The sequence below is a fragment of the Dromiciops gliroides genome, chromosome 3 (genome assembly GCF_019393635.1).
Source record: "Dromiciops gliroides isolate mDroGli1 chromosome 3, mDroGli1.pri, whole genome shotgun sequence".
NCBI lineage: Eukaryota > Metazoa > Chordata > Mammalia > Microbiotheria > Microbiotheriidae > Dromiciops > Dromiciops gliroides.
Window position 1 is genome coordinate 68,509,122 of NC_057863.1, and position 21,372 is coordinate 68,530,493.

A 21,372-nucleotide genomic window follows, 5' to 3' on the forward strand; every position below is an offset into this window, starting at 1 on the left:
GTCCCCGCCTTTGTGGGCGTGTCGGATGCGCTTGGCCCCACCCCGATCCTACAAAAGCAGTGCGGCACTGCAGCTAGCGCAGTTCTCACCGAGATCCGTCACGCAGACTCAACGTGAGACATTCCGGCCCGGACCTCCACCATGGTGAGTGAGGCCCGGGCTGGAACCCCATCCCTGCCTCTAGGACCTCTGTTTATTCCTTTTTTTTTTAATAGGACATCCCTACAACCCTAGCTAGGGTTTCCATCGCCGCGGTCCCAAGCCCCTGCTAGTGGCATACAGATTTTTTTTAATCTCTTCATATATGTGTGTGTATATATAATTTGTGTGTATGTATATAATTTGTGTATGTAGTTATAAATATATATTTAAATTTGTATATTATCTGAGCTCTATCTGGGCTAGACAGGCTGGAGCAGAAATCTCACGACCTTCAGGAAAAAGCAGGATGGGGTCAGAGGTGGGGGCACTGCGCCTGTAGGGTATAGACAGGAAAGGGCCCCAATCTCTCCCCGCATCCCCTTTTCCCCAAGCACAAGCGCGTCCCCCTTCCCCCTCTCCTGGGGCTAGTCACGCGGCCTCCGCTGCTCATGCACCTTGGCCTTCCCGCGCGAGCGAAGTCCGGCTCGCAGCCCCCGATCTGGGACCACTGGAATGGATGGGACACGTGCTTGGCCGAGGAGCAGGCCAGACTACCCCGGGGATCGGGCCGCACATCCCCTTTCCTCTTAGTATGCAGCCTCACGAGCCTTCCTCGGTGACTCAGCACCCCTGTTCTGAGTCGGGGAGCTGGGGGTGGGGGGATGCTTGGGAGGCGCTCACCGGACGGCGGGAAAGGGTTTCGGACCATGCTGAGAGTTAACCCCTCCCCCTCCGGGCCGCACGGAATGATAGGCAGAGACAGCTGGGAATGGGAATGGAGAAAGTTGGGGTTAAGGCCAGGTTGGTGGGGGGGAAGGGCGGATGGTATTTATAGCCGGAGATGGGGGGGTGTGCTGTAATCCAATCCCGGGTTTCGTCAGGAACCTCACTGGAAATTATATCGGGGTAGGGTGGGGTGATACAGTGGCCCTTGCAGAGGGGGGGATGCGGAGGAGGATGGAGGGCACTTGCCTCGGGGCCTCACCGCAAGTTCCACTTCCTTTGCTGAATATTTTGTAACCTTCATTCTGCCACCCTGAAGTGGGGGATGGGAGGCCCGCCTGGACTCTGATCCTGAAGTCTTCTCGCTGGTTCTTCAGTAGTTAATTTTGCACTAAAAAGAACCGTCTCCTTGGACGACATCTGCCATTATCCCTCTAACCCCCATGCGCTGTACTTGCCTCCTTCGGTTCCCTAGCTCTAGCTCTGCCGTCCCTGTGTTGGTGCACACAGTGACAAGCTGACGTGGTGCTTTGGGCTTGAGCGTGTGGGGGTGGAGGTGGGAAAAGCAGCTGCCGTCTCCCTCTCTTCTTTTTTTTTAAATCCAGAGAGGATGGGGCTTAAATTGGGAAGAAGGTAGGGAGAAATATAGGATACATATAAGCCTGATAAGTCAATGCCTTAATTGTGGATGGGAGAAATTCCAGTTGCCCCCGTTTCATCATAAAAGTTAAGAATCTATCAGAGAAGATAATTATGCAGACTTCCATGGTCTGTGAGAGCCTTTTGATAAAAAGGCTGTTCTGCTCCCGTATTAAAATGTGGAAGGAGAGGGGGCAGCTAGGTGGCGCAGTGGATAAAGCACCGGCCCTGGATTCAGGAAGACCTGAGTTCAAATGTGGCCTCAGACACTTGACACTTACTAGCTGCTTGACCCCTGGGCAAGTCACTTAACCCTCATTGCCCCCGCCCCCCAAAAAAAGAAATGTGGTAGCTAGGTGTCCAGGTGTTCAAGTTGGCACCTGAGTTCAAATTGGCCTCAGTCAGGTACTAGCCATGTGACCCTGGTCACTTAACACTGATTAACAAACCCAAAACTGTGGTAGGGATTTTCTGCTGATCTCCTAATGTCCTATACCTTGTACATCAGAGAATTTTTCCCTGTTCCTGCCATCTTCTTATAGACACTTTGGCATCTCCAACCCATTTTTCTGATCCCAAGGACATTCTCAGGGGATTGTGGAATCAGTGTTAGGGAGTACTGAGTGTGTAGCTTACGTGATGCCTTTTTCGAGCTCATTGCCCATTATGGAGTTCTGAATCTCCCAAGAACAGTCCGTCTTAAATGAGCACTTAGAACTGATGGAGAATGGACTGTCTGCTGAGTTTAGGGCTCATTCTGTCACCTTTTCTCCATCCCTCAGCGTGAATGCATCTCAGTCCATGTGGGGCAGGCAGGTGTCCAGATGGGCAATGCCTGTTGGGAGCTGTACTGCCTGGAGCACGGTATCCAGCCTGATGGGCAGATGCCCAGTGACAAGACCATCGGGGGAGGCGATGACTCCTTCACCACCTTCTTTTGTGAAACGGGGGCTGGCAAGCATGTGCCTCGGGCTGTCTTTGTGGATCTGGAGCCCACAGTGATCGGTAAGTAGATGGGGAGGGGGAGGCTTGGCATGACTGGGATAAGGGAACATCTAGGATGGACCCTTAAAAGCCGATCCTTGGACCATACTCCCCACCTTCCTATTCCTGCCTGAAGAGCTCACAGGAGTGTTTTGTTGGAGTAAGATGTATTGATCTCACTCTGGACCTGGTAATGAAGATAGTTGCAGGTATCTCATGACGAGCTAAACCGCAAACCACATACACCCCTGCATCTTACATGGTATTTGGTGGAAGGGCGAGAAGTGCTTGGCACAGTCCCTCTCTTCATGAAGTCCCTGACTTCATGACACAAACTTCCTTTCAGATGAGATCCGAAATGGCCCCTACAGACAACTCTTCCACCCAGAGCAGCTGATCACCGGTAAGGAGGATGCTGCTAACAACTATGCTCGTGGGCACTACACCATCGGCAAGGAGATCATTGACCCTGTGCTGGATCGAATCCGCAAACTGGTGAGCCCTTGGGTCGGGGGTAAAAGCTTGGGAGGGTCTGGTGCTGAGGCAGGTTCCTTCTGAGTGATTTTCAGGGAAGAGCGGAGCAGAAAGATCGGTGGTGATGCTCAGAAAGCCCGGGGTGTCAGATTCTTGGCCCCAACATCCTAGGATATGCTTGGCTCCACTTCAGGATTCAGCCGCAGGTTTCTACCCAGGTGTGTGCTGACCTTCCTGCTTCCTTGCCTTTCAGTCCGACCAGTGTACAGGACTCCAAGGCTTTCTGGTATTCCACAGCTTTGGGGGTGGCACTGGCTCTGGCTTCACCTCCCTGCTGATGGAACGGCTCTCAGTCGACTATGGCAAGAAGTCCAAGCTAGAGTTCTCCATCTATCCAGCTCCCCAGGTTTCTACAGCTGTGGTAGAGCCCTACAACTCCATCCTGACTACCCACACCACCCTCGAGCACTCAGATTGTGCCTTCATGGTGGACAATGAGGCCATCTATGACATCTGCCGCCGAAATCTGGACATCGAACGTCCCACCTACACCAACCTCAACCGTCTCATCAGCCAAATCGTCTCCTCTATCACAGCTTCTCTCCGTTTTGATGGTGCCCTGAATGTGGACCTCACAGAGTTCCAGACCAATTTGGTGCCCTACCCTCGCATCCATTTCCCCCTGGCCACCTATGCTCCTGTCATCTCTGCTGAGAAGGCCTACCATGAGCAGCTCTCAGTATCCGAGATCACCAATGCCTGCTTTGAGCCAGCCAACCAGATGGTGAAGTGCGACCCTCGTCATGGCAAATACATGGCCTGCTGCCTCCTGTACCGTGGCGATGTGGTGCCCAAAGATGTCAATGCTGCCATCGCAGCCATCAAGACCAAGCGAAGTATCCAGTTTGTGGACTGGTGTCCTACTGGCTTCAAGGTTGGCATCAACTACCAGCCACCCACTGTGGTCCCTGGTGGAGATCTGGCCAAGGTACAGAGAGCAGTGTGTATGCTGAGCAACACAACAGCCATTGCAGAAGCCTGGGCTCGCCTGGACCACAAGTTTGACCTGATGTATGCCAAGAGGGCGTTCGTGCACTGGTATGTAGGTGAGGGCATGGAGGAGGGAGAGTTCTCTGAAGCTCGGGAGGACATGGCAGCACTGGAGAAAGATTACGAGGAGGTGGGCATCGACTCCTACGAGGATGAGGACGAGGGGGAAGAGTAGAGCGGCCGCCTGAAGCCATTTTACTGTTTGTTGCAAAATCCTTTCGAAATAAACAGAGTCTCTGTGTTTTGAAACTAAACTTGCCCCCCACCTCGTGCTCTGCCTTCTGTTGCTACACGTATGTGAGCTGCTGCTGCTGCCACCCTCCCTCCCTGCTGCCCATTACCCTTTTCTTTCCTATGGGCTGAAGGTATGGACTGCTAAGGATCCCTGTCCCTTCCCAGAGGGCCTAGCCCTAGTCCCTTGTGTTTTGAGGCCCTAGGGCATGAGGTCAGGCTAAAGAGGACCAAAGAATCAGACTTGTCTTGGCCCCCCGCAGCCAACCTTGCCTGTTATTGGCAGGATGCGCTCACCTCAAAATGAGAACTAAAGGCCAGGTTTGCTTCTCAGTGATAAGGAGCTCCCTTCCACCTTCATGCTATGCTGCCTCTGCATTCTCCAGCTTTACAAGAGAAGCTTGAACCAGAACGTTAGCTTCGTCTGCATAGGAAGGGTGTAGGTGAGGCAGGGTCGGGCAAGAGTCTCAGGGTGCCCAGCCTCCCAGCTGGGGGATGGGCAGGGTAAGGGGGCTTCGGAGTGGTTGTGTGTCTGTCCCATCTCTGCATGGCCTATGTGCACTCTCCCACCGCTTGCCGGGACTTTGAGCTGTGGCATTAAAAGTCAGCTCCTCTCCCCCTTCTCTTTCTGCTTTCTTTCCAGATTCAGCCTCGCCTCTTGGGGGCCTCCTGCCAGGGCCCAAGGGGAAATTACAGCTATGCTAATAGGTGGCCCAGGGCCCAGCCCTGCGTCAGCACGGGGGATGGGTGTAGTGGGGAGTAGGAAGCCTGTGTCACAAGGGCAGCGGGTGCCAGCCCTGCCCTCTCTGGTGATTCAGGGACACAGTGCCCTTCCCTCTGGGAGGAGAATAGAGGCAGCAGCCAAGGTTGGGCCCCCTGTTTATTCAGCAGGCCCCGCAGGAAGGGGCAGCTGGGCACTGCCACAACAGCCTGCTTATTAATCATTAACTCAATGTGTGCTAGAGACATTAGAAAATAACCTGGGCTAAAATGGCTGCCACCACCAGCACCTTGGGGCTGTCAAGACCTGTTGGATTGCTATCCCAAAGCCTGCTGCTGGCCTACTCCATGAGCCACTCCCTTAGCAATCCCCCTTCAAGATGGGGGAAGGGAAGGAAAAGGCAGACTGTTTTTAGAGGGGCCGGGCCTTGCCTGGGCTTTACAATAGCCTGGAGTTGTTCCAACCTGCATTCAATAAAAAGCCTAGATCCTAAGGTAGGAGAGCTACGGCCTCCCTACCCTCGAAGTTCATAACCCCTGCTCATCTACCACTAGTAAGAACAATTAGACTTTGATACCTTTTCTTCCCATCCCCCCTACCCCCCCTCCCCAAAAATCCCAAGAGACAAATAAATGGACATGTTTTAGCTTTACTTCTGTATTTACATATTCTAAAGATGCAGTTCCCTGTCCCCTCACATTTGGGGGCAGGCTGTGATGTGAGCCCCAACTGTACCACACGTGACCATTTCTCCACTTCTGGGTCAGCCAGCCAGGTCCAGGACCACTCTCTAAGATCCACTCTTGGTCCGCTATGGGTAGGAGCTCAAGAGTACCTATGTATTCTTGGGACTGTGGATGGGAGGGAGCCTGCTATCCTGCAAGTCCCATTGAGAAAAAATCCTTTCCTCTTATAGAAAGTTCCACACTCTCAAACTGCATGCTTTCTCAGATATGTGTGGTATGTTGGCCTGGAGCTGTGGGCTGCAAACTTTCCAACTGATTGAGGAGGAGAGAAGTATGCGGCCGGCACTCGGGGTCCACAGTCATCATGGAGGCCAAGAGCTGCCGTAGTGCTGGGGAATGCCTGAGGAGCACAAATGTGGCTACATACACACACTCGAACATGCACACGCACAGGTGCAGGCACAAACACACTCCCCTAAGGCATAGGGCCTTCCATGTCATAAAAAGAGTTGTCAGCTTCTGGAATGGCTGCACCTCCCCACACTCACCTGGGGCTCTGGGGAATGCTGAGCTGGTTCTGTACTGCCAAGGCCACACTGTCTCCTTTCTGGAACACCATGTCATAGGGGCCTTCCCCAAACATCATAGCATACAGCACACATCCTAGGGACTGAGGACACATCTATGATTGCTAGGAAATGGGACCCAGGGGCCTGTAGCAATGAGCAAACATGAATCATCTGCCAGGTAGTAGGCCAGACAGTGCTACATGCTGTGTCTCCCTACTCCTTAATGTTGGTCAATGGAAGCTGCCTAAGCCAAGATGGGAAGGAGAAAGAAGGGCTGCAAGTCTACTCCCCAGAGCAACGGGGATCCACCTTAGCTCAGGCAAAGCTGTTTGTGGTTCCCTTCCCCTTCTGGTTTAGTATTTTCCCTGGCTCTGGGGGATGGCTGGAGCTTTGGCTGAACAGCTCAAGGCCTACATACTCGTGCTCAAGACCCTGGCTATACCACTTCCTGTGCACTGCCACAAGTTTATAGGAAGGAAGTGGAGGAAAAGAACAACATGACAGGTTTCCTGGGGCCCCAAGCTGTAGAAAGTAAGGCAAATGTCCCCCATTTTTTCCTTAAGCAGTCATTCCAAAGTAGACGGAAGCCTCCAACTCCCTTTAGGCTCACCCAAATGTCAGTTCGTTCATCAATGACACACTGGCTCTGTACTGAGAAGAGTTCAGGGGCACGATAGGAAATGGTACAGCGCTGGGCTGCCCAGTCCTAGAAAAAAAGATCCCAGGAGGTCAGAGTGGGTCATGGGCCACACCACCACAGTGCTGAAAAGGACCATGGCAGAACCTGGAGAGTGGAAGCCGGCTTGCAGTGCTGGCTGCAGTCCACCTCATCTCCAGTATTCCTAAGCAATGTACAGGGTTCTACCTGAAGGGCTAGGGCCTGGCGGGAACCTTCCACTTGAATTCGTGCCTGATTCATGGAACCCAAGTCCATTAACACTGGCTGTCCATCATCTCCAAGCAAAATATTGGTCGGTTTCAGGTCCCTATAGGAAAGGAAGTCGGACTTAGGGCCACCTGTGGAGGGTCACTGGAGTCACAAGTACTACAAGAAGCACGGGCATGCTTCTGGTAAGAGAGCAGAAGAAAGGTCTCTTAGCTACCTCTTAGTAAATATCCTTTTCATCCCTCCTCCCACACCTTTGCCCAGCAGGCAAATAATACCTTCCCACTGACCTGTGGGCATAACCCTTGGCATGAATGGCCTCTAAGCCTCTGCAAATGCCTAACAGCAGTAGCAGGATCTGATCCTCAGACAGGAAGTTGCCTTTGTCTTTCAGCCCTTCCACTTCATTCCATAGCGTGCCCCTCTGCAAAACACAAGTCTCTTCCAATTCTAGCCATGGCTGGCTATGTGTTCATTCTCATTTGATGGGGCTCTCCTATTCACGAGGCTAGGATCCTGTCTTCTGTCAAAGGTGACCAGGGTCTTCAATATGGAAACCCGAAGTCCTGTACTCATTCACTCAATAACCATTAATAAGTGGCTATGGGCAAAGACTTCCCCCCAAAACACAAATCCTGATTCCATCAATTCACACCAATTTCCTTTCTCATAGCATACCCAGAGAACCTAGTCCTCACCCAGGGGCTAATCTCACCTTGAAGAAGGGTAGCAGTAGCCAGGCCTCCTGCTTGGAGCCCCGTTCTGTCAAGCAATAGGCCTCAAGGTGAAGGATATTGGGGTGCTGGAACAGTCGGTGCATGTCAGCCTCTCGCTGAGCCTCTTCCTGGTCCTGTTTCTCATGGCACAGGATTCTCTTCAGGGCATAAAAGTGCCCATCCTGCAGTCCCTCCACCAGGTCCACGTAGCTGAACCCACTTGAAGCCAAAGAAGGACCATGGCCATATTATACAATGAATTCCCAGATGCTGAGAGATTCCCAAGGACCATTATTTCCCCCTAGAGTAGAGACCCCCCTAAGATGGGGGCTCCAGAAATTTTGAAGGCAAGACCAGGTCCTGTCAGTCTGCAAGACAACTCTGTGCAGGGCAAAATCTGAAAGTAGCTTTCCCAACACATTCTGTTCTCACTGGACCCTAAATTCTAGGACTGGATTGATGGAATTTAGAACAGTCAGAGCAGCTGGGGTCAAATTCCATCTCTGATATTATCCATGGAATCTTGGGCAATCACCTACTCTTCTTGGGCCTCAGTTTCCTTCTCTGTAAAATGAGGAAATTGGATGAGATGACCTCAGGTCTCTTCCAGCCCTGACATCTATGATCCTGTATTCTCTTCCATAGACATACAACCATCCTGACCTGAGGACCAAGAGGTGCCCGAGTAGCACTTACCCCTCTCCCAGCTTCTGTATGAAGAGGTATCTCTTGTTGTCAATGGTGACGGTCCCTCGGGAACAGATACACAGCGTGTGGCCCATGGTGCCTTAGTCATCCTCAGGGCAGGGGCAGATGCTGCCCACCGATGGGGGCAGTGATGAGCCAATGCTCCAGAGGGGTGCAGTCCAAAGGGCTGCAAAGGATCGAAGGTCAACAGGACCGAGGCCGAGCTGGAAGGGACCCCAAAGGGCCGACCACTGCCCGGCCTGGGGAGGTGGTAGAGGGCAGAGATCGCAATGAGGAGTCCTCGGGCTCCCAACCAGCGCACCTCAGGAAGCACATCAGGCGCCCCTCTGCCCCAACCCCTTCTTCGACCCCCGGGGAGAGGAGCCCAGGCCCAAGGCCTCCCGGGGGGTAAGAGGAAGGTGGGAGCCACAGGGCACCCCGAGATCGACAGAGGGAGGTGGGGAGGGGCTGCAGCCAGACATAGATCTAGGAGGGGTGAGGGAAGGAGAGAAAGGGGGGCGGTCGCCCGGCCCCTCCCCCCCGGGACCTCTCTTCTCCTACTCTCCCTCGACACGCCCCCCCACTCCCAACCCTGGGGCCTTGCTCCCTCGGCCACAACCCTAGGGACTGCCTTCCAGGAGCCCGAGCTGCCACGGACCTGGCCCAGACGCGCGAGTGGTGTCGACGGAGACAGAGACCGGAAGCGGCGGAGTGTCGTCATCGCCCCGCGCCGCGGTAACGGCCCCCGGTATCCTAGCAACCGCGCGACGCAGGGAGAGATGTGCGCCTGGTCCTGAGAACCTGCGGGGAGGAGGGGTGGGGGGAGGAGCTGGCCCAGGGCTTCCCAAGCCGACCTAGCCAGGCCCTCAGCACTCTGGCTCCCCTTACCGGAGGTAAGGGTGGGGGAGAGCAGGGCTGGGCCTTCGGAGCGGCTCCAGGCGCACCCCTCTACCTCCTCCCCTCCCCCGGGGGCCAGACCCGAGCCCCGAGCTCCCGGCTGGGCTCCTCCAAGGTCCGTGTCCCGCCTGGCTCAGAGAAGCTGCTAGAGACCGCCCCTTCCGCCGCCCTTCCCTCTCCCCCCACCCATCTCGGTCTGGGCGTCCCCCCTTGGTCCCCTCCCTGAGGCGGCTTCATCCCATGCCCCAGGCATCCATCCATCCATATGTTCATCCCACAAGTTTTCGGTTTGGTTTGCAATCTCCTGCCCCACCGGTCTACGAGCATCTCCCGCAGGCGGGAAGGGAGGCGGGGTCGCCCGGAGAACCGCCCCGACACCACCCTCCGGCTCGCTCCGGTTCCCTCCCAGGAGCGGGGCCACGTGACGTGGCCGGCGGAGGCCGCGGAGCTGGGAGGCTCGTGTTCTGCCATGGGCCCCAGGCCGCAGTTCTGGCTCGTCTTCCTGCTCCACCTGCTGCCCCAGGCAGCCCCCAGGTCCTTCGTCGTGGATCGGGAACGGGGCGTGTTCCTGCTGGACGGAGTCCCGTTCCGTTACGTGTCGGGCAGCTTGCATTACTCCCGGGTCCCCAGCCAGCTTTGGTCAGACCGGCTCCACAAGATGCGTATGAGCGGCCTCAACGCAGTGCAAGTGTAAAGGGCTCCCCGAACCCTGATCCTCCACACCCCCTGTGATGGGGAGCAGCCCCGAGATAGCTGTGAGGGGTGGACCGAGGCCGTGCTGGGGTAGGGCTGGGAGAGAACTAACGGGGCTTTAAAGGCATCTCGTCCAGTCCCCACATTTACATACAGGAATCTGAGGCTCATCAAGCTTTGGTGTCTTGTCGCAATGGTAGTGAGAGGGGAACAAGAATGGCAGGATCTCCTTACCTCCTGAGGCTCCCTGACTACTGCTGGTAGGGCTTATTAAGTCGGGTCTCCCTACATCCCCACCGTGGGGCCCCTTAACCTTTTCTCCCCAGTTATGTGCCTTGGAATTATCATGAGCCACAGCCTGGGGTCTACAACTTCCAAGGCAATCGGGATCTGGTGGCGTTTCTGAAGGCAGCATCCAAAGAGGACTTGTTGGTGATTCTGAGGCCCGGCCCCTACATTTGTGCAGAGTGGGAAATGGTGAGCGGGAGAAAGGACAGGACAAAGTTCATTCATATCCTTTCTTACTGAAAAGCCCAGCCCACTCCTTACCACTCTCCCTCATTGGCCCTTCTTTCACCTCCTAATTCTAATTTATTTCTTTATCTATCTCCTTATATAATTCTAATTAAACTCTTTTCCCTATTTCTGTCTTTATGTCCTTCTCAGGGGGGTCTCCCATCCTGGTTGCTTCGAAAACCTGACATTGTCCTAAGAACCTCAGATCCAGGTGAGTTTGGGGACCAAAGGCCAGAGCTGAAAAATACAGACGAGCAAAAGTTTGGTTGGTCAGGCACCACCGAACCAGGAGATGGTGAAAGTGGTAATTGTAGGTTTGCTAAATCATTAGAACACCCCAGATACCTTGAAATGGGCCTGGTAGGGCAGGTAGGTGGATAAAGCACCAACCCTGGATTGAGGACCTGAGTTCAGATTAGGCCTCAGACACTTGACACTTACTAGCTGTGTGACCTTAGGCAAGTCACTTAACCCTGATTGCCTCACCAAAAAAAAAAAAAAAGAAGGAAAAGATAAAATATTTTAAAAAGAAAGAAAAAGGAAATGGGCCTGGTAAGTAGATCCTAACCAGCACATTTCAACCAGGAAGAAGGCCTTTTTGGCATTTAGCCTCGCCTAGTTGGGTTGCTACCTAAAGGAAATTAGCCTTGACCCAGATGGCGGGGAACCTTGGCTATAGGGAGGCCCTAACATTGTGCTTCAGGACCTGTTTTAGTTGCTCTTATTAAATCATTCAGCTGGGCAAGAAATAAGGTACCTTCCTAGAGAGAGTTCCTTAGGAAGTTTCCCTGATCAAGTATAGGCCAAGGTCATGTTCAAGTACTATAGAATGGATTGAAATGGGTGCAAAAGGGTTGAAAATTGCAGCCCTTAACTGATACTCAATATCCTTAGGGTTGTCCAGAAGTGGGCCTTGGGGAAAATCTCCATCACCAAGGGGCCTTCCAGCACAGGCTTGGGTAGCACTTGTTGCAGATATTGTGGTTTCATGATTCCTCTGGGGATTAGACCAGATAACTCCTGAGCTCTCTTCCGGCTATAAAATTCCATGACTTAGAGCTGAATGAAATATTTCTTGGGAAACTCTAAGCCACCACATTCAGATAATGTAGATGGTACTAGACCTTTATGATTTGAGTCCCCAAACAGTTACTTATTGTTCATAGGGGAGAGAAATCTCTCTTGGCCTTTAGTGGCTCTGATGGCTCCCTTTTTGAAAGTTCTTCCCTGAAGCTCAGAATCTCTGTGGGTTAATGATTGTCTCCTTGAGTCAGTATTCCTGTAAGGTAGCACTTTATCAGCTCCTTGGGTAGTATTTTATCCATTTCAACCCAATCCAACAAGTATTTAAAGGCACTGTGCTAGCGTCTCTGACTTGAAGGCGCCCATAGATGCAAATCAGTAAGCATATACGTGTTCATTGGAGCAGGTTTGGTGGTGCTTGGCCAGGATCGCTCAGGTGGCCAAAAGCCATCCACCCTCTACCTTTTCTGTCCTGACTCTGTACAGGATGCCTTGGTCTTTAGGGAAGAGGGAAGGAGCTTGTGGCTCTGCCCCTGTCGAATGGCATCTGGAGCAGCTGTTGGTGGCATGCCACTCTTTCTGCCTCAGATGTATTTCTGGATTTTTGTCTGCTCTTCTCTTTCAGTCTTTTCTTCTACTCTCCCATTTCTTTCCTTTTCTTCAGTCTTATGCCAAGGGCATGGCTTTCCATCCACCTTGTAGCAGTCCAAGGTGCTGAACTCCCAGGTTTCCTGTGTGTCAGTGTCAATGTCAGTGAGCTGAGGTGGGTGCCTGCTTAGGTCTGAGTTTTTAGTGATTCCCACATTCGTTGGTAGGAGAGCTGGAAGAGCCCCTTGCCCCAGGGGAAGGCTGCTCGGGGGCTATGAGCATCTCTGTTCCAGGACAGCTCGTGCCAGCTGGGGAGAAGGGCCATGGTGGAGCTCAGACTGACTTCTTCCCTTCCAGACTTCCTTGCTGCAGTGGACTCGTGGTTCCATGTCTTGCTGCCCATGGTGCACCCATGGCTCTACCACAATGGAGGCAATATCATCAGTGTCCAGGTGCAGAGGCCAAGGGATCTAGGAGGGTAGGGAAAAGGGTCTGCTTGACCTTTCAGTCCAAACTTACCATCCCATCCCTCTGACAGGTGGAAAATGAATATGGCAGCTATTTTGCCTGTGACTTTAGGTACATGAGACACCTGGCTGGGTTATTCCGGGCCCTGCTGGGAGATGAGATCTTCCTGTTTACCACAGATGGACCTCAAGGGCTCAGCTGTGGCACCCTTCAGGGACTCTATTCCACTGTGGACTTTGGCCCAGGTCACCTGAGGAGAGGGTACAGGGAGGGTCTGGGGGAAGGTGCACTCTGACCTGTGACATCACGTATGTACCCCTTCATTTCTACTACAGCTGACAACATGACCGAGATCTTTGCCATGCAGCGGAAATATGAGCCCAGTGGGCCCCTGGTGAGGGGGGCGGAAGGGGAACCAGGAGACAATACCCACGAGGGAGGGCTTCGGTCAGTTCCCTTTTCCCTTCTCCCTCCCTCATGTCTGCTCTTCATCTTAACTCCACAGGTGAACTCTGAATACTACACAGGATGGCTGGACTACTGGGGTGGCAATCACTCAACAGGCGATGTGAAATCTGTGACCAGTGCACTTCAGGGCATGCTGGAGTTGGGGGCAAATGTGAACATGTAAGTGGGGAGTGGGGGAGGGTTAGGGAGGACAGCTGAGGGTCTGAATGCAGATGACTTAGGAAGTCACACCATGTTTCTCCCCTGGCTCTTCCCTGCCCCAGGTACATGTTCCATGGAGGCACCAACTTTGGCTACTGGAATGGTGAGTCTCAGGCAAGCTGGAAGCAACAACAGGGAAATGGAGACAGGCCGAGGGGGAAAGTACTCGGTCAGTTAATTGATGCTGCTCTACTGGCAGTTCTAGCTGCTGGGCTAAGTTTGTCTTCTTCCAACCTCCCAGGTGCTGACTGGAAGGAGGTCTACCTCCCCGTCACAACCAGTTACGATTATGATGCACCTCTCTCTGAAGCTGGGGACCCCACGCCCAAACTACTTGCCATCCAAAGTGTCATCAGCAAGGTGCCTGTCAATAGGACGGATCCTGGATATCCTCCTGAGGACCTTAAGGGGCTCAGAAGATGGGGGGATTTCTGCAGTAAGGGAATCTGGCAGAGGTTTAGGGAGCGGTGGGGCTCATCACAGTTGTGGGTTTCTTTTCCCTGATGGCTCCTGACCAAATCAATGTTGGGCTTAGTTCCAGGAACTTCCCTTGGGGCCCTTGCCCCCCCCTAGCCCTAAGATGAAGTTTGGACCTGTGACATTAAAGCTGGTGAGACCCTCCCCCTACTTCATTTAGTTCCACCCACCTTTGAGGACTCTGTCCTTCTTCCCTAGTTCCCTGCTTCTGTTCTTTCCAAATTTCCTTCTGCTTTCGTAGGATGGTGATCTGCTGAACTTTCTAAACGCCTTGTGCCCTGACGGGCCCATCCACACTCATTTACCCCTAACTTTTGAGGCTGTCAATCAGGTGAGGCAACCTACCTTTTCCCAGCTGGCTATAGACACCCTCCAACAGCCCCACCCAAGAGTCGGACCCTGCTCCATCTCCCAAGAGTCTCCTGAAATACCCCATGCCTTCTTTCGTCCATAGTCCGCCTTGACTCTTCCTTCCTCAATGGCAGGATTATGGCTTCTTACTATACCGGACATGGCTGCCCCAGAACTTGACAAAACCAACCCGACTCTGGGTACAGAACAATGGCGTCCATGATCGTGCCTATGTGATGCTGGATAGGGTGAGAACTCGGTTCCAAGACCCCTCAAAATCCCCACCTCTTGAGCTCTCCTGCTTCCCACTGTGGCAACCCTATTTCCTGCACCCCTTTCCTGCCCTCCACCCCAGGACGGGATAGTTCGCCTTCACCTTCCTTTGTGTGGGGAGGGGGTGGAGCAGTAAGGAAGCTGTCCTGGCCCTGGCCGGGGTCTCTGAGAGGGCAGCCCTACAAGCTTCCCCTCATCTGCCCATCTTGTTCACAGGTGTTTCAGGGCACTCTGGCACGAGACGAGGAAGACGCCCTATTTTTGACAGGGCAGGCAGGATCCACATTGGATGTGCTGCTAGAGAACATGGGGAGGGTCAGCTTTGGGGCCAATGTCAGTGACTTTAAGGTAGGAGAGCTGGGAACCCCTTCTGGTTCTCACATCAGTGTCTGAACTGGGAAACCAGCCCTGCTTCTCACCCCATCAGGCTCCCTCCAAGGGAAAGGGAAGTGCTTGGAGGTGGGGGGAGAAAATGCAACCAAGAGGGTTTCTTTTTCCTGCCTGTGTGCTTCAGATGGCTAGTGTGGCTTTGGTCTAAGAGTTTGGTCAGTAGGGAATGTTTCATCTGTCCACCCCACAGGGCCTGATACAGCCTTTGGTCCTGGGGAAAGGGATCCTCACTGACTGGCTGCTCTTTCCTCTGAATATTGATGCTGCTATGGACTCGGAGACTAGGGTATTTGAGACCCAAGAGTGTGATCTGAAGTCTCCCTCTGGCCCTGCCTTCTACTCTGCAACTTTTCAACTCCCAGGTCCTGCCTGGGACACATTTCTTTATCTTCCAGGCTGGACCAAGGTATTGGGAGGAAAAGGGGTTCGGGATGGGGGGAATAGGGAAGGTAATAACCCTGACAGGTTCCTCCCTACCTTACGTGGGAATCCCATGGAGGGGACTATTCTATTCACAAGGAAAACTGACTCTTCCCTTCACTTCCCTCACTAGGGCCAGGTCTGGATCAATGGGTTTAATTTGGGCCGTTACTGGACAAAACAGGGCCCACAGCAATCACTCTATGTGCCAGGACCCCTTCTCCTGCCCACGGGTACCCCCAACGTCATCAAACTTCTAGAGTTGGAACATGTACCTCCCAGGACTCAGATCTGGTTTCTGGACAGACCTCTCCTCAATGCCACTGTCCACTAAACCTGATGCTGACCTCTGTCTGACTGCCCTAGGGAAGGGCTTGGGCAGGAACAGTGACAACCAGGCCCTTGGGGGTGAGGTGGTTCTGTGGCTTTTGCCAAGGCCTACCTTGGCAGAGAGGCTGGTGTATACAACTGAAATACTGTTTATCAAACTTTATTGCATTAAATTTCAGAGACCCTGTAGCTTCTCCCTGCATACACGTGTCTGCCCATTCTTGCTGTGACCTCTCTGACACTCCCTCCCTCTGGCTTTCTGCATCCTTCTTTGGTACCACAGCAGAGGTATGAGCAAGAATGGAATAGGAGTTGGAGGAGAGACCTACAGTCAGCCTGAACACTCCATTTCCCTTGGAGAGCCCTTCTGTGCCCCCCACCCCATTGGCAGGGGGGCTAATAGAAGATCAGGAGAGTGGTCGCCCTCCCCGGCGGTGCTCCTGTAGGCATCGTGTAGAGCAGAAGGAGAAGTCAAGATAGTGAAAGGGGACAAGCCCCTGGAGAGATGCCCCACAACCCCAACAGCGCCTGAGAAGAAGAAACACAAAGAAATGGACAGGTGGTTGAGTCTCCTGCCCCTCCTGCTCCCCAAACCCAAGCCCTCCAGGTACTGTCCTCTCATCCCACTTCCTAAGGATGGCGTGCTCCCCTCGCTTCCACCCCGATCCCCCATACCTAGTGTTGAGGAGGCTGGGCGTCTGAGGGGCTGCAGCCCCCAGCTGGGCAGCCAGTCTTCGCTCAGCAGCCAGAGCCCTCTGAGAAGAGGAAAAGCCACAGTAAGGATGACACACCCACCAAGGGGTGAGAGGCCCGGGGGAACAACTTCAGGAAGGTGCAGAAGCTCAGAAGGAAGATCCTTGAAGCTGGCTCTCCCCATCTCACCTTCTCCCGGTCACTGAGGGCAGCGAATCTCCGACGCTCCTCTTGCTCACGCTTCTCCTGCTCCTGCTGTTTGCGACGCTGCTCCTCCCGTAGCCGCCTCGCTGCCTTTTGCTCTCGACGGCGAGCCGCTTGCTGTGCCTCCATCTCTGCTGTCAGGGGCCCTGGCACCTGGGGAGTTTCAAGGAAGGTATAAGCCAGGGGAACTCCACTACAAAGATCTGGAGATGCTTTTGGATGCCAAGCACATAGGGCTCAGTCTAATCCTGGTGTTCCCCCCCCCCATCCCCCATCCCTTCTCAGCTCTCACTTGGGCCTTGTTGTAATCATGGGCATCTGGATTTTTCTCCATGAACTTGCGGAATTCATTACGTGTCATTTTGTCAGCTGCAACTGCGTATGGGGGCCGGGCACAGGAATCCCTGTGGAGTGGAGAGGGAACCAGGTCAGTGCCCATCCTTCCCAGTGTCTCCTGGTGGGGACAAAGGATACAGCTCAAGGCTCTCAGCCTTGTCACCTGCTCCTAATGCTTTCCTTCACAAACCTGACTGTGGGGTCGGCACCACTCTCCAGAAGGAGCTGGACCACTAGGCCCCTGCCAGCTGCAGCTGCTGCATGTAAGAGGGTAGAATCACCAGAGCCCAAGGGCGCACTGAGCAGAAGGGAGATGGGCGAGTCGGAGGGGAGAGCCGCCAGCTGGTGCTTGAGCTGTCCAACGTCTCCTGAGCGGCAGGCTGCCCACAGAGTATCCCACAGCTCTTGCTGCCCTGTGGTTCCAGCCTCTTCCTGGGAAGGCTGCAGAGGCACCGGGTTTTCCTGGCATGTCTGTGGAAGGGGCACAGTTTCTTGCGGGGAGTGTAAAGCCATCTCTCCCCCAACTCCAACCTCCTCCTGGCTCTTCTTCTTCCTTTTTCTTCTTCTCCTCTTGGGCAATAATTCAAACTCACGAAGATCTAGGGTTCCCAGGGTCAACTCCACCAGCTCTAGCTCCACAGGGGAGCTTCCTTCTTCAGACCCTGAAGAAGAAAATGGAGGATCACAATAGAGGTTTAAAGCATGGGGTCATGGCATCTGTGAGCTGCTTAGGCACATGAGAATGCACGACAACAGAGAAGCTCTATCATTGTGAGACCAATGAAAAAGCCAACCCAATGCACTCTCCCATTGACGGTAACTACCACACTGACCCCAGGGAAGAGGCTTCCAGTCTACAGTGAAGATCAGCTCAGCAGGGACAGAAGAAAGCAGTGACTCATTATAAAGGAATACTCAGGAGAGAGCAGACTAGCAAAGCCAAAGGCTCAGAGCTTTGCGTTAATAACCTAATCAGGATGGTAGCTTCTGACCAGAGACTTTAGTGAGCTGGCACAGAGCAGGTAGGTCTGTCCTGAGAAGTCACCCAAACTGGCTCCACATTCTCTCCCTAGAAATCTAAGCTGCCCTGGCAGACACCCAGCCCTATTAATAGTCTCTACCAGAGTAAAGCACAAATCTGAGTTAGTAGCTAGTGATGGAAAGTATATGCATGGGGCTGGGTCCAATATGCACAACAGAAAAAGAGAGGAGGAACTCAAATGCTGGTACCTTTTTGGCTGCAACACCTGGAGAGGGATAGAAGTTGTATGAGGCATGAGACAAACTGTCTGTACTTCACAAGGAGACACTCACCACTCAGCCTAAGGACCTCATCATCATCACTTGGACCCTTCTCCTGACTGCTGGGCGGCTTTTTCTCACTTTTCACTTTCCATTCTCTCTGAGGAGAATCCAGTCTGGCCATTTCCCTTGGGTCTTCTCCTGTAGCAAAACAGGAGGCTGTGACGAGTAGGCTCCCAGTAGGTGAGAAGGAACACCAGGGTCTTCACCATGAAGCTGTGGCTGGGGAGCCCCATAGGGACCAAATGGTTCCCTTTTCCCAGAATTTGGGTCAGAGAATAGAAAGAAAAGTCTGAAGATGTGGGCTAAGCTCTCACCATGAATGTGCACCATGGCCAACACCTGAAGTACACGCTGAAGCTCTCGGAAGGTGGGTCTACGGGTAGCAAGGGGAATATCCCAGAGACGGGGATCCCCCCGGTGCAGTGGTGCTCCACGGCCCCCGAAGAAGAGAGCCCGGCCAGACCGGGGGGCTCGAAGCAGTATAGTCCCTGCCTCCCCCAGTGGCCCTGCCCAGCCTGGCCCTGCCAGCAGCTCGCGCACCTCCTAGAAGAGACAGCAGCTCAGCTCCACAGGCTGTGTTCCATCCTCCAGCCAATCAGTGACTCAGGAATCCGAGATTGAGGGAAGACACAGTTAAAAATGAAAGGGACTAAGATTAGCCCCTGGAGATTTCCACTCTAAAACCTCCTTAGGAAGAAGGAATGCTGGTGAGTATTTAACAGAGGAGCAAACTCCTTCCTAGTCCACTTATGTCTGATGAAACAGTTAAGGGAGAAGAAAATTCTAAGAGATGCTGAAGGACCTTAACAACTCACCTTGTATAGTGCCGCTTCATTGTAGCGCCTCAGGTTGGCTCCAGCAGAGCGAAACCCTCCAACTCGGGCATCCTGAACACCCTGGGCCGTTCCCCGACGTGCCCGCACAGTGTAGCGGTGAAATGTTTTGTGTGTCACTACTTCTCTCCTGTAAACAGTATATTCAGTCCTCAAGGTCACAAGGCTTTTTCTGAGAAACTAAGCCTGGACTCCTCTCAACACCTGCTTATTCCTGCTAATTCCTACTTCTTACCCTCTGAAGATGGCCCCTGCAAAATGACCTGCTGCAGCCATGAGAACCACACAGCACTGAGGACCCCCACCCTGTAGGGTCTGCAACAGCAATTCGGCTTCCTCTGGGGGGTCCTATGAGGATAAGGATAAGAAAACGTTAGCTCAGCCTGCTCTGTCTCCTAGAATCTGCTCTCAGGACTTAATGATTCACCATGAGAAACAACTAGGTGATACAGTATAGTATTGGCTCTGGAGTGAGGAAGACCTGAGTTCAAATCTAGCTTTAAATACTAAATGATCCTAGGAAAGTCACTTAAGCACTCCCTGCCTCAGTTTCCTCATCTGTAAAATAGGAATGATAATCACAGCACCAACCTCCAAGATGGTTGTGAAGATAGTCAGCATTTGTATAGCAGTTTAAAGTTAGCAAAACCTTTTACAAATATCTCTCTTATTATTACCACACCACCATCACAGTATATACTAGCTCAATCCATGGCACTTGTTGCCACCAGTGGCCTTTTAGCACAGTGCCTAGCACACAGTAGGTGTTTAATAAATGTTTGTTCTATCCATCCAAACTCAGGGAAAGGAGGGGTGAGAGGTACAAAATGGAAAGTGAGGCTACAAGGAACAGACCAAAGAAATGAGGGGGTTACTTGCCCGGCGAGGCCCCAGGAGACATCGAAAGGCGGAGAGGAACTGGCCCTGATCATTACAGAAGAAGGCTCGGTGTGGGTGAAAGCCCTGGGGCCGATCTGGCCTTCCGGGCTTTGCCCCCTCCTCATTCGGTGGATCCAAGCCCTCTGACTCCTCGCTTTCTGTGTCGGGCTCCGAGTCCGAGTCTTCCGAGCCTGAGATGCTGGAGAGGTCTCCTGGGGAGGAGGCAGGGGCTGGTGCCATAGCCCTCCACCCCTCCCCGGGTTGCCCGGCCCCGCCAGTCCGCGCGTGTGCTGTACCTGTCCCCACTTGTCACCTGAACAGCTCTGCCTCTCAAATTCCTGGGCAGACAGGGGGGGCCGGCCCTGCAGGCGCTGCTTCAGGTTAAACCGATGCCAGTCTGACCGGTAATGTTCCCTCTGGTGGGAAGCCAAAGGACAGTGGGGCTTCAGCGCTAAGGCCACCACCCTGGGCCCCACCACGAGTGAGTGACCCGCCTCCTCCCAGCCACCCACTCCCACCCACACCCTCACGCACTTGCTCCTGGCGGCTTGGGAAGGACTGCCCACAGGCCGAGCACAACATGCGATCGGAGACTTCGCTGTGGCCCTTGGGGCCCCGCCGCTCCCCGGGGCCGGCTTCTTTCCCTGACTCTGGAGCAAAGGGGGGATGGGGCTCAGGGAACGTCCCGGGGGCCAGGCCCCCCAAGCCTCAGGGTCTCCGCCTCTTCTCCCCGGGAGCAGCCGCAGCCCCGAGTGGGAAGGGCGTGGGGTGAGTTACTTCGGGGCCCCCCAGGGGCTGGCTTGTTTGGGGGGACACGAAGGCACATGCACGCACGCGGTGACTTCAGATTACGTCACGGGGGGGGGGCTGGTTAAAGCACAGCACTGCGCATCCTCCGCACAAAAACAGAGGCCGAGTAAGCCCAGAACCCGGATACTATTGGGGGCCGGGGGCACGAGTGCCTGTGGCCTGGAGAAGAACCCCTCCCTCTCCCCCTCCCCCTCCCCCTCCCCGGGGCCCTCGGCTACCTGGGCCGGCCGGGGCCGGGGGCAAGGCCGCGCCCTGCGCTTGGTCCACGAGGCGCAGGCCCTGAAGGAGCGGGTCACCGGCACTGAGGTCAAACAGGGACACCGAGGCCGGAGGCGGGGCTCGAACCGGGCCAGGCGGCATGGCGGCGGCTCCACTTACACCTTCAGCAGCCGGGGTACGACTGAGCCCCCCTCGCCCCCTGCCCGTTACTAGGGCGACGGGTTCCGGCGGTGACTGCACAGAGTAGACGCGGCCTACCGGTCCTCGGCGCGTGGCCCCGGGCACCCACGCCGCCTCAGTCCCACTCAGATCCCAGAAATACCACCTCGGGTCCGTCACTACGGGGCCCCACAAAGGACATTGCGCGGCACGGTCTCTTAGCCTCGCCCTCTAAGTAGCCTTGTATTGGTTCCGCTAAATCTCCACCCGCTACATACCACATGTCCCACCCCCGTAGCAAGCGATTGGTCGTCGCATCTCCACCCCCTGCA

The 21,372-nt window shown here is 54.1% G+C and overlaps 4 protein-coding genes across 8 annotated transcripts; 2 read left to right on the forward strand and 2 right to left on the reverse strand.

The window, feature by feature from the left end:
- Positions 1-14: 14 nt before the first annotated feature.
- Positions 15-4,265, forward strand: TUBA4A (tubulin alpha 4a). Its single transcript, XM_043995525.1, has 4 exons — positions 15-144; positions 2,286-2,508; positions 2,834-2,982; positions 3,215-4,265. The coding sequence occupies exons 1-4, from the start codon at positions 142-144 to the stop codon at positions 4,184-4,186; spliced, it is 1,347 nt and encodes a 448-aa protein (XP_043851460.1). The 5' UTR covers positions 15-141; the 3' UTR covers positions 4,187-4,265.
- A 1,327-nt stretch (positions 4,266-5,592) lies between these two features.
- STK16 (serine/threonine kinase 16) lies at positions 5,593-9,317 on the reverse strand. Of its 2 annotated transcripts, none has more exons than XM_043995526.1 (8): positions 9,166-9,315; positions 8,517-8,694; positions 7,820-8,039; positions 7,395-7,528; positions 7,084-7,204; positions 6,829-6,924; positions 6,198-6,319; positions 5,593-6,049 (listed from the first exon to the last, which is right to left on the reverse strand). In XM_043995526.1, exons 2-8 carry the CDS (start codon positions 8,600-8,602, stop codon positions 5,911-5,913), a joined length of 918 nt encoding a protein of 305 aa, XP_043851461.1. In that variant the 5' UTR covers positions 8,603-8,694; positions 9,166-9,315; the 3' UTR covers positions 5,593-5,910. The 2 variants fall into 2 exon arrangements, 1 of the variants encoding a protein (XP_043851461.1); XR_006355665.1 differs by having other exon boundaries at positions 5,908-6,049; positions 6,198-6,362; positions 9,166-9,317.
- Positions 8,721-15,804, forward strand: GLB1L (galactosidase beta 1 like). Of its 4 annotated transcripts, XM_043995519.1 has the most exons (17): positions 8,721-8,915; positions 9,146-9,242; positions 9,654-10,094; positions 10,424-10,574; positions 10,764-10,824; positions 12,582-12,676; positions 12,763-12,937; positions 13,028-13,086; positions 13,198-13,319; positions 13,424-13,464; positions 13,603-13,721; positions 13,897-13,971; positions 14,080-14,169; positions 14,324-14,437; positions 14,679-14,810; positions 15,043-15,258; positions 15,406-15,804. In XM_043995519.1, exons 1-17 carry the CDS (start codon positions 8,798-8,800, stop codon positions 15,604-15,606), a joined length of 2,307 nt encoding a protein of 768 aa, XP_043851454.1. In that variant the 5' UTR covers positions 8,721-8,797; the 3' UTR covers positions 15,607-15,804. The 4 variants fall into 4 exon arrangements, with proteins under 4 accessions (XP_043851454.1, XP_043851453.1, XP_043851456.1 ...); XM_043995518.1 differs by having other exon boundaries at positions 13,028-13,319; XM_043995521.1 differs by lacking the exon at positions 8,721-8,915 and having other exon boundaries at positions 9,170-9,255; positions 9,814-10,094; positions 13,028-13,319.
- ANKZF1 (ankyrin repeat and zinc finger peptidyl tRNA hydrolase 1) lies at positions 15,747-21,263 on the reverse strand. Its single transcript, XM_043995522.1, has 13 exons — positions 20,881-21,263; positions 20,387-20,502; positions 20,166-20,268; positions 19,853-20,064; positions 19,209-19,321; positions 18,956-19,103; positions 18,455-18,683; positions 18,150-18,278; positions 17,026-17,497; positions 16,792-16,903; positions 16,485-16,652; positions 16,278-16,357; positions 15,747-16,130 (listed from the first exon to the last, which is right to left on the reverse strand). Exons 1-13 carry the CDS (start codon positions 21,020-21,022, stop codon positions 16,010-16,012), a joined length of 2,145 nt encoding a protein of 714 aa, XP_043851457.1. The 5' UTR covers positions 21,023-21,263; the 3' UTR covers positions 15,747-16,009.
- Positions 21,264-21,372: the final 109 nt, after the last annotated feature.